We start from the raw sequence: 15,671 nt of genomic DNA, 5'->3' as shown, positions 1-15,671 counted from the left end.
CACGAGGCACCGGCTGAGCTGCGTGGTCTTGTGCGCAGGCCGCCCTCCACCTTCTGTCCTGTGGCACGTGTCGCTTGGGCTGGCCTTGGTGGGGGGGCTCTTCGGAGCAGGCCTGTGCTGCCCTTTTCCGGGCCCGCTGCCTGCGCTTGAAACTTGCCTGCTGGGGGTCAGCTGGTGACGTCTCAGGATGCCCGGCCCCCTTGCTCGCTGCGGGCTGAGCGCCAGGGTTTTGAAGTCTTCCTGGAACAGGTCACATCTAAGGCCGGCAGAGGTCAAGCCGAGGCTAACGGCCTCACTTGCAGCATATGCAGGCCTGGGACCCCGACACCCACCTGCCCTGTCCTGCCAGGACATGGGGGAGACACAAGGACATGGACAAGTGCACCTTCTCCTTCAGCCTTGCTCGAGGTGGAAACAGAGGCCCCTGAGTGGGTGGTTATGAGACGGAGGGAGGGAGGGAGGGAGGGGTCGGCCAGCAGATTCTGTCGAGGTCAGACTCCTTCTCAGAGGAGGTGACAGTTAAAGCTCTTGGAAGGAAGAGTGAACGTCCCCTCAGTGAACAGGGTGAAGAGAGGACCCCTGGCTGGGCCTGGCTTATGCAGTGGCCAGGAGTCCTGAGGGACGCTGGGTGGTGGGTACCGTGTGGGCCGCAGACTCGGACCGGCCTCTGGGCAGGACACAGAACACCAGGCCCCGGCCTTTGCTCTTGCCTTGCAGGAAGAGCGAGCAGCGGTCACACTGCCTGTGATGTCGTTTTGCTGGGCATGGAGCTGCCTGTCCTCGAGGCCCTGGCAGCCTTTGTCTGCGCGGCCACTGGACTTGCTCCCGGGAGCGAGGCTGAGGTCTGTGCAAACACGTGCCGCCTCGCCTTCCTGGGAGAAGGCCTCCCGGGCGTCCTCCCGCGGACAGGGCTGCATAGAAGAGGCGGGGAGGGCGTGAGCGTGGCCTGTGCCCAGGCCTCCAGCACCTTTTGCCTTTGGGTCAGGATGTGTGTTTTGTCCGATGCAGGGGGTGACTGACGGCCGGGGGCTCTCACAGTGCTGCTTGGGAGCTTTCTCAGGCCTTCTGCTTCCTCCCCCCTCACCAGGAAGCTTCTGGACCAGGGTCCCACTCGGCCCACGAGGGCCTCTTTTCTGAGCATCTGCTGCTGACGGGAGGGCCTGTGCTCTTTGCCTCCTCGTCCGATTCTGTCTTCCCAGCAGCTTGAGGTCAGCATCATGGTCCCCGAAGGATCAGGGCCAAGTTTGGTCAGTGATTCGTGGTGAGCAGTGCCGCCTACCCCTCTGCTGTCCTTGGGAGACCCCCCGCTCCAGGCCTCTCAGGACATAACCTGCTTCCCAGCCACCCAGGAGGGCCCAGGAAGTCTTTACGGATTTTCCGCTGGTCCCGTGTCAGATACCTGATTTGCAAATATTTTCTTCCCCACTTTGGCCTGTTTGTTCATTTGCTGACAGTGTTGTATAAAGGCAGAGATTTTAGTTTTTATGCAGCCCAGTGATCACTTGCTTCTTTTGTGGGTGTGGCGTTCCCAGAGGTGGGCAGTCCGATGGCCGGCCCCACCTGTGCTGTGTTCTACTGGAACAGACGCAGGGCCTACCCCGTCCAGGGGTTGGAGAGATGGGCCTCCCTGGGTGGGAGAGCATGGGTGGAGATGGTGCCCTGGGAACACCCAGGATGAAATGTGTGATCTGGGGGCTCCCTGTCCTGTCCTCTTCCTTCCTAGAATACAAACTCCATCTGTCGCTTTGCCAGTTTCTTCTGTTTTAAATCAGCTGCAGGTGTGAGTGTCACCTTGAGTTCCAGGCCTGTGCCCTCACCCTGGCCCTGGGGGCACCTCTCGGGCCCATGTCCCAGCTGTGACATCCATTGCCCCTTTCTATCGGCACTGCACCCAGGGTGCACATGGCAGGGTGTCCACTGGGCCTTCTGGGGCATCACACGTTCCCTCAGAATGTCTCAGTGTTCCATGTGTTTCCTCAGACTGATACAATTTGCCTTTTTTTGGTGTTAAATTTATCCCTAGGTATGTCATTCTTTTTGATGCAGTTGTAAATGGGATTATTTTCTTAATTTTACTTTCTACTAGTTCGTTATTAGTATATAGAAATGTGACAGATTTCTGTATATTGATTTTGTATCCTGCAACTTCACCGAAATCGTTTATTAGTTCTAACAGTTTTTTGATACAGTCTTTAGCGTTTTCTGTATATAATATTATGACATTTGCAAATAGAGACAGTTTTACTTCTTTTCCGATTTGGATGCCTTTTATTTCTTTTTCTTGTCTAACTGTTCTGGTTAGGACTTCAACACTATGTTGAATAAAAGTGGTGAGAGTGGGCATCCTTGTCTTGTTCCTGATCTTAGAGGAAAAGCTTTCAGCTTTCCACCAGTGAGTATGATGTTAGCTGTGGGCTTGTCATACATGGCCTTTATTATGTTGAGGTAGGTTCCGTCTATACCCACTTTGTTAGACTTTTTATCATGAAAGGATGTCGAATTTTATCAAATACCTTTTTTGCATCTATCGAGATTGCTATATGATTTTTATTCTTTATTTTGTTAATGTGTTTGTATCACATTGATTCGTGTGTGTTGAACCATCCCTGGAATAAATCCCACTTGATCGTGCTGTGTGATCCTTTTAATGTATTGTTAAATTCGATTTGCTGAAATTTTGTTGAGGATTTTTGCATCTATGTTCATCAGGGATATTGGATAATTTTCTTCTTTTGTGCCATCCTTGCAGGATAATACTGGCCTTGTAAAATGAATTTGGAGGTGCTCCTTCCTCTTCTGTTTTTTTTTAGAGTTTGAGAAGGATTGGTATTAATTCTTCTTTGAACGTTTGGTAGAATTCACCAGTGAAATCGTCTGGTCCAGGGCTTTCCTGTATTGGGAGTTTTTGATTACTGATGTTCAGATTTTATATTTTTTCGTGATTGAATCTTGGTAGCTTGTATATTTCTAGGAATTTATCCATTTCTTCTAGGTTGTCCAGTTTGTTGGTACGTAAGAGATTTTCTCTTTTATTCACTACTAGGCTCTTTCACCAGGACACTTACTAGTGTCTGAGATGTTGGATTAGATACTTTTATCAAGGGAAGTGCACACCCTCCAGAGAACAGGTGCTGCACACACTGGAGCCTCATGGTGGGTTGACTGGAGTAAGAGATATGTTAGGTGTGTGTATGTGTACGCATGTGAATGAGCATGTGTATATAAATGTATGTGAGTGTGTGTGTACATGTGAGTGCATTGTATATACGTGAGTGTGCATGAACATGCATGCAACTCTGTACATGTGTGTGTGCGCATGTGTGTACACGAGTTAATACGTATGTGAATATGTAGGTGTACGTGTGTGTACATGTGTGTTAAGTTTTTGTTTAGATTTTTTTTCCATCTGTGCTCCTGAAGGATATTAGTCTGTGGCTTTCTTTTCTTATGTTGTTTTTATGTGGTATCAAGGTAATGCTGATTTCATAGAAGAGTTGGGGAGTATTTCCTCCAGTTCAATTTTCTGGAAGAGTTTGTGTAGCATCGGTATGATTTCTCTCTTAAATGTGTGGAGAATTTACTGGTGCATGGAGTTTTCTTTGTGGAAATTTTTAACTATAAATTCAATTACTTTCAGTAGGGCTCGTGGGGTTATTTATTTTTTTCTTGAATGAGCGTGGTGTTTTATAATCTTTCAGGGAGTCTTCCCATTTAACCTAAGTTGTCAAAATTATTAGAATAAAGTTGTTCGCGCTATTTCCTTGTTATCCGTTTAGTATTTGTAGAATGTGTGGTAATGGCACCTGTCCCATTCTTGAGTTTGGTGATTTGTGTCTTCTTTTTGTCTCATCATTCTGGCTGCAGATTTATCAGTCTTATTGATTTTTTTAAAAAGAATTTGCTTTTGGTTTCATATATCTCTATTTCAATTTTATTAATTTCCTTTATTTTTTTTTCATTATTTTGTTTCTTCTGCTTATTTTGGTTTTCATTTGCTCTTCTTTTTGTAGTTTCTTAAGGTAGCAGCAGAGACCATTGTGTTTTAGATCTTTTTTCCTCTTCTGATATGAGTGTTTAATGCTGTGAACTTCCTCTGAAGTACTGCTTGAGCAAATTTCTGATATGTTGTGTTTCTATTTGTGTTCAGTTCAAAATACTTTATCATTTTCCCTTTAATTTTTCTTAGACCCATGGATTATTAAGACGTTTGTTTTTTGAGGGAGTTTGCAAAGATCTTTCTGTTTTTGACTTCAAATTTAATTTGATTGTGGTTGGAGAGCATACTTTTAAAATTTGAATCCTCTTAAATTTATGGCCCAGAATATGGGCTTCACTCATTTGTGTGGTCTACGTGTGGCATATTTCCACGTTTTATCTTTTTTTTCTGTTTAATTTCCTCTAATGTTTCTTTTTCTCTTTTTTTTATACATTTATTTTTTAAAATTTATTTATTTTTGGCTGCATTGGGTCTTCATTGCTGCGCGCGGGCTTTCTCTAGTTGCGGCGAGCGGGGGCTACTCTTTGTTGTGCTGCGCGGGCTTCTCACTGCGGTGGCTTCTCTTGTTGTGGAGCACAGGCTCTAGGCACTGGACTCAGTAGTTGCAGCACACAGGCTCAGTAGCTGTGGCTCATGGGCTCTAGAGCACAGGCTCAGTAGTAGTGGTGCACGGGCTTAGTTGCTCTGCAGCATGTGTAATCTTCCCGGACCAGGGCTCAAACCCATGTGCCCTGCATTGGCAGGTGGATTCTTAACCACCGTGCCCCCAGGGAAGCAAGCCCTCCTCTAGTGTTTCTTGCAGTGTGGGCCTGCGGGTGACAAATCCTTTCAGCTTTTATATTTCTGAAAGAACTCTTTATTTGGCCTTTATTTTTTTGAATTTCTTTTTTGCTGGGTATAGAATTCTAGGTGCAAAGGTCTTTCCCCCAGAACTTTAAAGATGCTGCTCTTCTTGTCATCGTTCGTATTGTTTTCAACAAGAAGTCTTCTGTCAACTCTTTGCTCCTCTGTATGAAATGTCTTTTTTCTCTGCCTGCTTTTAAGATTTTCTCTTTGTTGCTGGTTTTCAGCAGTTTGATTTTGACGTGCCTAGCTGTGGTTTTCTTCAGGTGTCTTGTGCTTGCAGTTTATTGAGCTTCTCGCATCTGTAGTTTTCATAATATTTGGGGAAAAACCCTCAGTCACCGTTTTGCAAATACTTTTCTATGCCCGTCCTCCTCTTCCTTCAGGAACGCCAGTTTCACCCACGTCAGGATGATGATCTCGTTTTATTTTGGGGGTTCTTTTTCTTTCTGTTTAATTTTGGACAGTCTCTACTGCTGCGCCTTCAGGTTCACTAATCTTTGCACCTTCAGCGTCTAACCTGCCACGTACCATCCAGTGCAGCTTCCAGCTCAGACATCATGGTTTCATCTCGGATCTTTCTTCCTTCTCATTGAGGTGACTGTGAGGAAGCTCAAAATTAAAATGGCCTCATTCCCTTCTAATTTATTGCTTTTTTTCTCTGTCCTTTTGTGCATGGATGTTGTGGGTTTTAAACATATTTTCGTTCTAATCTGCTGGTGTCCTGTTTTGATGAGCACCTGGACATGTTTTTCTCACATGTGCTTGTTTTGTGTCCAAGGGCCCAGTGAGGAGGGTGTGGTGACCCCAGGGATCCAAACCCATAGTCCTTTACAAAGGTATCTGCCGGGCAGTTAAACAAACACAGAGCGTGTTTGTCTTAGTCTCCACAGGAGCTGACGTTTTATTTACCCTCATCCACGGCTGATGACCACAGATGTGCACTATGTTTTTGACCTTTCCCCCATTTATTGGATCCATTTTAGATTTGTGTTTGCTCTGATCTCCGTGTGTATTTGACAACTGGCTGCACCCTTTGGGTTTATGGAGAAGCCCCTGTCCCAGGCTCAGCCCTGCTCCACCGCCACCTGTTGGGGACGGGGCCCTTCTCTGGATCAGTTTTCTCTGCGGGAAGATGAACTGGCCGGGTGAAGCAGACGTTCATCTGGCTGGTTCGGGAGGTGTGGGCCAGCACGGAGGGTCCTTGGTGTGCCCACTACGGAGACGAGCCTGAGTCCCTGTTGTCCTCTTATCCGCAAGGCCATCTGGGCTGGTTGTGGCCCCCTCCTCAGGGGTGACAGGCAGATGAGAACACAGTCCTTAGCTCTGGTCATGACCCCGGGAATCCTTCAGGGACTGTTTCCAGAGAGAGCTCATTGCACTGTTGTCAGTTCTCAGTCCCGAGGTGGCGGTTGCCTGGCACAGGATGGGGGTGCATTGGATTTAGGACAGTGCTGGTGGTGCCCGGGGCCAGGAGGCTGACCCACACGCGTCATGGGTGGATAGCGAGCGCGGACAAGTGCGGGAGGCGTCCCCTCTCTGGTCCGAGCATCCCTGGGGATGCTCAGAGTCTGCTAAGGGGCTCTCCCTGGGGATGCCCGCCCTTGGGCTTCGCCAGTCTGCACTGTCCCTGAACTCGGACGCTTCGTGAGCCTTTCTGGCCCGTGAGGACCCGACACCGAGGGGCTCCTGGACAAGAGGGTAGGGGGTGCAATTCCTGAAAGATGACTCTGATGACCTGTGTCAGTGAGGACATTATTTTTCAGTTATTTGTGTTTTTCTGGATGTTTCTGAAAGGGACCCATGGAAGCTGGTCCAAGGGCAGAGCTCCCTACCCAATTCCGAGCTACTTGGGTGTGTGGTCAGGTCCATCCTTCCTGTCCCCCCTCATCCCTCCTCCTCGGGAGACTGTCCTCGGGATCATTTCAGAGGGTCAGGCCTTCCTGCTCTGACACCCTGGTCCCGTAGCTGCGCAGCGTTGGCCGCGTTCAGGCCTGACACGTGCTCGTGGGTCAGTTGTGACTCTGCTGGACGGTGTTCCTTTAGCAAAGCCACCTGTGCACCTGCTGTCGGGCAAGGGGTGCTGGAGCACAAAGACGGAGTCAGGGAACTTACAGCCGGGGTGCTTACAGCTCGGGTGGGGAGACCTGGAGCCAATTTTGCAAAACCAGGATTTGCTGAATGAGATGTTTGCTAGCGTGTGGTCAGGATGTAAACAGACATCGTGAGCACAGCCTGGAGGGGGTGGCGGTGGAGCTGTCACCAGAGCTCAGCTTGGAAAACTGCCCCAAAGGAACGATTTTAAGTGATCAAATAACATAGAGAGTAGAATCCCAATTTTCACACTGTGTGTGCACACACTTATGTGAGTGCCAGAGAGAAAAGGCTGGAATGAAATATCCCAGAATAACTGTGGTTATTGCTGAGTTGTGATTTTTAATTTTCTGAACTTTCTGCATCCTTGATGATGAACCTGGATTTCTTTAATTATCCCTTGATTAGCAGGGAATAAATATTTTTTCTTCTTTTCTTTCTTTTTTTTTTTTTTTCGGTATGCGGGCCTCTCACTGTTGTGGCCTCCCCCGTTGCGGAGCAACAGGCTCCGGACGCGCAGGCTCAGCGGCCATGGCTCTCGGGCCCAGCCGCTCCGCAGCATGTGGGATCTTCCCAGACCGGGGCACAAACCCGCGTCCCCTGCATCGGCAGGCGGACTCCCAACCACTGCGCCACCAGGGAAGCCCTGGATATTGTTTCTTGAAAAGCCAGTAGATGTTTGGAATTTGAAGGAGTCTGTCATTCGTATCAGGCCACCTGTAGAAACTCAACACCCTGTCTGCTGGGAGGAAACCTTTATTCAGCAGGTGCGGTGGCCCAGGTCCCTGTGTGGGGAGATGTGCTCTAGGCAGAGGGAGGAGGGTGGTGTGGAGAGCAAGGTTCACTTGAGGCCTGAGTGGGGAGCCGCGGTAGAGGGAGAGGCAGGGTGGCCTGAACGGGCCCCTTGAGTGCCGTGCACAGGAGGAGGACGTGTCTCCTCCACGTATCACCAGGGAGGCACGTGTTCATACTTGGCTTCAGAAAGCAGCTCCCCGGTCCCTCCTGTGTGCCAGCATTGTCCTAGGTGATAGGGGTGCAGCATGAGTAAGCCAGATGTAAACCCTGCCCTTGAAGGTTTTAGAAAATTCGCACAAGCACAAAGGTAGAGACAATAACGTCACGCCCTCTCCCCCGGCACCCACAACCCATCCTCGACAGTAACTAACGTCTGGCCAGTCTTGTTTGGTCTGCACTCTCCCCGCCAGGTCCTGCCCAGCACCGCACAGCACGCTTGCATCCTTGGTGAGTAGCTCTTCCACTGAGCACGTTACGGCCAGCACCACCTCAAGGCCCCTGTCGCACCCAATTGCACTGACTGCAGTCACAGAGTTCTGAGTCTGGCTCTGGGCTTGGTCACCCTGCTCGTCTCAGACGTGTCTTTTCTTCAGAGCTGGTTTGTTCCAGTCAGGATTCACATGAGGTGGACGTGTGTCTGGACTGCACCCTTGGGTGATGACACAGAGGCTAAGGCCATAGAAGGATGCTCTATCACTCATGGTCCCCGAGAGGAGGGGACACACCAGGCCATCCAAGGTCACAGGGGACCACCGGGCGCCCAGATTGGCAGAGGGGGCTGGGAGAGCAGGGCGGGGCTTTATTGGCGTTTCCACGGGAAGAGGGGGCAAGCAGATGCAGGGCTGGACAGTGTGGATAGTAAGGGCTCTGGGCTGTCGGTGTTCCCTGCGGTCTGGTCCCTGCCCTGGTGATTAGGGTGGGGACAGTGGCCGGAGTGTGAGAGCCCGCAGAGGACATGTGGCCTCTGATCCGCCAGTGTAATTGGAACAAGCCGTTGTTTGTCTCCGGGAATTAGCCAGCCCTGCGCAGTGGTCATCGTTCCCTGCCAGCGAGGCCCCCGAGACGTCAGACCTTCATAGGATACAGAAAACTAAAACCTGGATGAATACACACACCGTATTCCTGGATATGCCAAGCGTTTCTTGGTTTCGGTTTTTCCTTGTTAAGCCTCCTGCCTTTTGTGGCGGCTCAGCCCCAAGGCTGGGTGTGTCCTGTGCTTCTCCTGAACCAGCAGACCTTCTCTACCTGCCTTAGATCCTGGGCTCGCTCATTTGTGTTGACAGCCCTTCCCTGGAGCGCAGTGCTGTCCCCAGTGCACCCCTCCCCGCTGGCCTCCTCCCTCCAGGGCGTGTGGGTTTGAGGTTCCCGTGTTGTTACCCATCTCCCATGACATTGCACCCGAGGGTCACAGCAGCTGCCTGGCGAACTTGGCCCATCGGTGTTCACTCTGGTTGCCACAGTGGTAGTTTTCGGATCCTGTTGTTTCCTCTGCATTTATTAGCTTGTGGTTCCTTAAAAACGAAGCACATTTAGTCCTCAGCTCTTGGGTTATCCTCAGTGCATGCTTGGTTCTTTTCATTTCTTTATCAAGTTTCAGGACTAGAACCCTCCGGAGGGGTGAGCCGTGCGGTTGCCTCCTGCTTCCTCTTGACTCAGCCCGTCCCCTCTGAGCGTGGTCCTGCCTCACCGATGCGGCGTTTTCCGGAAGCCCTAGTTTCTTTCATTGGGAAATGGTTTTTCCAGCCTGTAATCTGGGTGGTCTCCGGTCCTGGGACTTTACAGGAGCCAGACATGGAAGATATGTTTTAGAAAAAGAAAAATTCATGAATGAATGCTCAGTTCATATTGTTATTTCCAATTCACTTAACTTCACTCCTGTGATTCTTAAATTTGTGTCCCTTTTCCTTTGATGCTGGAAACCCTAATGACAGTAATAGAATTTTTTGTTTCATCCTTTTATATACAGTTGATTCAAAATAGCATTACCAATATTATTCCCCACAATAAGACCATTGAATAGAATCTAACATTTCTTTAGTGGTTGCTCTCGTTACCTTGCCCTTGAAGTACATCCCACTAGATATCCAGTCAAATACGTGTTTTCCTGTCACTTGTGAAACCACTTGTGAAACCACTTGTGAACTGTGCTACCAGCGTGCTCCCAGTTATTTCATTTTGGTTTTATTTTTAGGCACTGCTGTTCTAAATTTAATTTTTCTTTTTTAAGTACATCAGCTATTTGCACGGCTCTGTCCCACAATGCAGACCCTGAGGCAAGATACGCGGAGAGAGGGCTGACCCACCCCACCATCGCCCCCCGCCCCGTGCAGTTAGGCATCTGTGCCCTGTTTTGGGTTGCTCCTCCTCTGTTCCTTTTGGACACCAGGAGCAGAGGTGTACATGTGACTGTTTATTATTGGAGAGTGTGCCTCAGTGGGGCCCGTTGATGTCTCTTGGGCGTGGCTGAGGCTGGAGAAACTTCCGGTCCTGAGTTAATGCGGCTGGTCTCTGCTGTAGGACAGACGTCTGTGCGTTCTTGGGTTCCTGCTCTGTTGCTCCTGTGTGGTCCCTCCCCGTGGGCAGGAAGCCCTTGGAGCACAGGATCCTCGTCTCTTCCCTTCGCTTGTGTCCGCGGTCCTTGTTGCAGTGGGTGGAGCACGTGGGACTCAGTAAAAGGAACTGCAGGAACGATCTATGGAAATGGAAGTTGAAATGATTATGTGTCCTACTTTCCAGCGATAGCCGTGGTTTATATCTTGGTGCATTTCTTTTCAGCTTTGTGCGGACGCAGCAGGTTAAACGCTGAGACAGCCTCCTAGAAGGAACATTTTCTAAAATCTCTTATTTGGTTTTCCCACGGATGGCCCGGCGCCGTGCAAGGTTAACACCACTTGGCCATTTGGTTTTGCATGCAGCCACCTGGGGCTCAGGTGCAGTCACTGGGTCATTTCAAGCTCTCTCTCTGCACCTCCCCTCCCACAGGGGTGCCACCAGGTCTTGGGAGCTCCCCAGCCTTCCCAGAAGCCAGCTGCAGTGTGGGGTGCACATGATGGCCTCTGACCTCTCTGGACCCCGCTGTTTCAGAGCCGGCCTCAGAGGGGTTTGGGCCTCTTCCGGTTCTGAAGCTGCAGTGGCTCTTCCTGAGATCCCACTGAATTCTCTGCTTCTTCCTGGGTCCAGGGCTGGGCGGGCAGGGTCACAGAGCCCTTGAGTGTGGGAGTCTCTGCCGTCCTCTCAGGCAGGGCCAGCCAGGTCCAGAGTTGACCAGCGGGCCTGCAGACCATACCTGGGAAGCAAAGGAGACCCTCCTGCCTGGATCCCCCGGCAGCCCCTGTGCTGCTCTGAGGGGGCTCTGTCCATCATGTCCTGTCACTCCTGTCCCTTCCCAGCAAGCCCCGCTGGCCCTCCTCCTCCATTTTCTTTCTTTGCTTTGGCCGCGAAGCAGCTGTTCAGGTGTCACAAACGCTCCCTGCGGGGGAACTCCAGGCGCTGGCTTTCGGTATTTACAGGGAAGATGTTGTTATCTAAAACACCAAAAGCAATGGAAAACATCGTTATTTTGGTCTCTTAAGCTTGTTAACAAAAGTCAGGAGAGTTGAGATTAAAAAACAAGGGGACGGGTGAGCATTTCACTTCCCCAGTCTGTTCTGAGCCCGGGAGGGACTGTCTCAGGATGGTCGCCAGCGACACATGTGTCGCTGGCGGGCTGTAGTTACGCCCCTGCGTGCGTTGGCTCTCCCCAGAATGCGGTGGGCCTCATCTACCTGTGAGCCCGCGGCCTGGACACTTGCTAGATGCCCCGTCCTGCCTTGGAGAGCAGCCCTGCCGGGCGTAGGGGTCACTCCTGAGGCTCGCCAGGGACACCACTTGCATTCATCACAGTTTACAACGACAGGGTCCTTCAGCACCTCCTGTCCTGAGGGGTCGGCCAGCCCCACAGAGACTCCCTTTTCTGTGGCGGCCACTCTTGAGTCTCTGTGTCAGATACGACGGTCGGGCTCATAGGGTGGCTCCTTGGGGGGCAGCCCCACCCACGGCCTCTGATTTCCCTTGAAATCTGACGGCACAACTGCCACTTACGACCTGCCCGTAGGATTTATGGCCCATTCACACACACACACACACACACACACACACACACACACACACACACACACACACACACACACACACGCGCGCGCGCACACCTGCCCGCTCAGTGACCTTGTACCGAGCACCTTCCAGTCCCAGGGTCACAAGGCTGGGGTTATGGGGCCTGGAGGTGGCTGGGAACTCTGCAGAGCCAAGCTGGGGGATGCAGGGATGTCCGCAGTCACCCGCACTCAGCGTCCCACGGAGATGCTGATGGGTGGGGAATACCTGTCATCCTCGAGGTCCCCAGAATCAGGGCTTGGTGACCTTAGAGATCTTCTGCAAGAATGCTGCCCACGTGGGGTAGGTGCTTGTGCGGGCTTCTCAGAGGGAGGGGTCTGGATCACCAGATCCAGACAGCTCGGAGGGGGCTGGACGAGTCGGGAATCATGAGCCTTCCACTGAGGGTCTCTGCGCCTGGGGAGGGTCGGGCCCCTGGCAGTGGACCCTCATCTCATCCTGGGCGCTCGGGTCTAGTGAAGGCAGCCTGACTATGAAGACGGGGCACGGATGTATGGGGGGAGCTGCCCCTCGCTGGCCTGCATAGTGTGTCCTGGCAGTGACGGTGGGGACAGGTGAGGACGGACACTCTAGAGGTGCCAGAAGAGAGCCCGGGCTGCCTGCTAGCCTAGAGAAGCCTGGCCGGCTGCCTCCCAGGGGCTCTGTGGTGTGGACGTCTGCACCAGGCCCTGGGCTCCCAGACTCTGTCTCGGGACAAGTCAGCCCCGGCACGGCCTGCCCGTGGAACGCTGGGAAACAAACCCCTTCTGCAGACCAGGAGGCTGGTGTCCTAATGGTTAAGTGGCTACCCCTGGTCTCTTGAAGGATGAGTGGCTGGACCCTGGACCTCCCTGAGGCCAGCTCCCTGTCCACAGGGGGAGCTTGTGGGGCTTAGCATGGGGAAGACCCGGTCACTGGGTTTCCCCAGAGACCACCCGACAGGTGGAAGTGACTGCTCTTCTCTTCCCCTTTGACCGACTGTCCCTACATTGAGGGAGGCCCAGGGCTGGGGGGAGCTGGGCACCCAGCCATTCAGTGGCCTGGGCCATCTCTCAGGAGAGCAGCAGGGTCGCTGGCCCTTGTTCCTCCCCGACCCTCTGCACCAGTGGACAGCGTCCTGCAGAAGAAGTGCGGGCCGTGTGTGAACCCGTAGGTGGTGAGGGCTGAGAATTCTCATCCCGGGGCACTGTGTGAATTCACAGCATTGGAGAAAACCTGCAGGAGGTGGCTCATTTGTAAGAAACCAAAGAGCAGAATTAAATACAAGCTGTAGAATGTGTGCTCAGAGTAGGGTCGGCAGAGCTCTGGGCTTTACAGGACCATCCGGGGGGCTGTCCGTCCCGGGGGCTGGGAGGTCCGTCTCATCCACGACAGGCTGCGTGAGGCTGATCTTCACAGACGTGCACAAGCTCAGGAAACATGATGTCATGAATGGTAGAACAAAGCATCCAGCTGTCTCCTGTCAAGGCAGATACTGGAGACTTGCAAAAGTGAGAACGATGCCTTGCTTCTCATTTGTTTCTGTTTGGGGAAATGTCATAATTTTTCAAACAGTGTTACTTATGTTAATATATAACGCATTTGCTCTTGTTACTTTAAATGCTTTAATACATTAAAAAAAATCTCTCAGTTGTAGCTTCTCATGTGGTAATAGCCATAGCTGTAACCTGCTTACATGAAAACTTTTTGTGAGGTCCTCAGTTATTTAGGGGGGGTTTGAAGGGGTGTTGAAAACAAAATGTTTTACAACTGCTGTTTTAATGCTGTCCTTGAAATAAAACTGACAGTCACCGTCATAATCATAGCTGACCCCCAAGGACTGGTGCAGGACAGGTGGCAGTAAGCGTCTGGCGTGTCTCTCTGTCCTCAACACGAGGGCGAGGTGGGCACTGGCATTCTCACCTCTGTGTAAGTGCGAGAGTAGACCTTCTGCAGTGTCGGAGGACTCTCCAAGGTGTTCCCCATGGGTGGTGAGGTCTGGGCTCAGGCCCCGGCTGGTGGTTCTCTGGGGAGAGCTGCTCACACGGCCTGTGGACCTTGACTCTGGGTTCAGCCACGGGCACTCAGATGCGTGTGGCCTGCCTTCCCGGGCTGGCGAAGGAGTCTAGCATGTTCCAGTAGGGCCAATCACATGGTGATCCGAGGACGGGGACTGTATTAGCCCCTCTTGGGAGAGGGGGCCCCTCCTTGGGGAGAGGACCTGGCTCCCAGGCATGGGGTGGCCTCCCCTCCTTGAAGGGCCTGTGGGGTTGGCCTGGTGATCTGAAGGGCAGGGGAGGTGGACCCCCGCATGGGAAGAGGCTGAGTGCGGGTAGCGGGGACGGCGTGGGGTGCCCCAAGGCGACCCTAATCACAGCCATATAGGGGCCACCTGCCCTCCCGAGGTACCCTGACTGTGGGAGAGCCGCCTGGGCCCTGGTCTAGGTCGGGCCTTGAGCTCAACGGTCAGCGCACCTGGTGGTGGTAGAGGCGCAGGTGCTCGGGCGGCCCCAGGTGCGCCACTAACATGCCCTTTGCCCTCTCGCCCGAAGGAGAACCACTGCCGTCGCATCAAGATCCTGGGAGACTGCTACTACTGCGTGTCCGGCCTCACTCAGCCCAAGACGGACCACGCCCACTGCTGCGTGGAGATGGGCCTGGACATGATCGACACCATCACGTGAGTGCCCTGCCGTGCAGGCCTGCCTTGTCCTGGCCAGTGTGTCCGAGGTGGGTCACCTGTGCCGTGGCTGCGGAGACCCAGAGCCAGGCGGCGAGGTGCTGGGTGGAGTCCCGCCTGCTCTGTGCAGCTCTGCCTCTGTGATTCCCTTCTTTGCGTTTTGTGGGGACTGCATTTCCCTGTCCGCGGTGATCCAGGGTATTGCCAGCTATGCGTTAGTCAGGCCAAAAGAAATGACCCTTCGCGCTTAGCCGGATAAGATTTCAAGGAGTTGATTGCGGGAAAGGGTTGGCTCAAATCCGGCCGCGTTCCAGTTGAAAAGGAGTCCCATGTGCTTGTCCATGCGGGCAGGTGACCAGGTGTCAGGGGCTCTCTGTGGAGAGAGGGTGGGGTGGAGCAGGTATTTCTGGAACACTGGGGGCCTGGCCTGCTCCTTGCTTAGCCACCCTCATAGCCCTCGTCAGGCAATGAGGAGGTGGGAGCCTTCCGTCTAGTTAAGGAGGGTCTGGAGCTGGGAGGTTGGGCTGGTGGGCGGAGCTTAGAGCCACATCCCGGCTTCTCGACAGCCTGGAGAGATGGCTTCGGCTCCGTGAGATGGGGTCACCAGGGCCTGCTGTGTTTTCACACTTGGGAGCAGAGAAGTCATAGCACGAGAATGGAACGCGATGGGATGAACGGCAGGCTCAGCTGCACAGTCCTTGCGACGCAGACTGCGGGGTCCACACACCTGCACACTGTGTGCAGAAGCAGGGCGCTCAGCACCTCGCCAGCGTGCTCGGCCTGGTACCCCGCTTCTCAGGAGCCAGGAGCTGTGTGTCGGCATTGCCTGGGCAAGTCGAATCCCTGAGGCCTGCTCTGCCCGGAGAGCCAGTGGCAGCTGGTCTGGGCTGTGGTCTAGGATTGAGGGTGGAAAAGCCCCCCGCTCCCAGGTGATTTCAATATGCAGCCCTTGCTCTGGAGAAAAGCTGAACTGGAGAAGAGGCTGGTTGTTGACCGGCCTGCTCTTTGGGGAGGCCAGAGGTGGCCCTGGGTCGCGGGCACAGCGCCGTGGGTGACCTGGAAGCAGAAGAGGCTGCGGTGCCGAGATGTCCCTTGCCGGGGCCACAGAGAGGTCTGCTGCAGGCCTGGGGACCTCTGAGTGGACAGAGGACA

General features: G+C 52.7%; 1 protein-coding gene across 2 annotated transcripts in view; it reads left to right on the top strand.

The window, feature by feature from the left end:
* Window positions 1-15,671, top strand: part of ADCY1 (adenylate cyclase 1) — a 116,358-nt gene that overhangs the window by 43,841 nt on the left and 56,846 nt on the right. For both annotated transcript variants that reach the window (XM_033862808.2, XM_073809499.1), the window contains exon 5: window positions 14,392-14,519. In XM_033862808.2, the coding sequence (XP_033718699.1) occupies window positions 14,392-14,519 (128 nt within the window). The remainder of the gene's footprint in view (window positions 1-14,391; window positions 14,520-15,671) is intronic.

The sequence above is a fragment of the Tursiops truncatus genome, chromosome 9, assembly GCF_011762595.2.
Source record: "Tursiops truncatus isolate mTurTru1 chromosome 9, mTurTru1.mat.Y, whole genome shotgun sequence".
Lineage (NCBI taxonomy): Eukaryota > Metazoa > Chordata > Mammalia > Artiodactyla > Delphinidae > Tursiops > Tursiops truncatus.
This window is presented reverse-complemented; position numbering and strand designations above follow the sequence as displayed.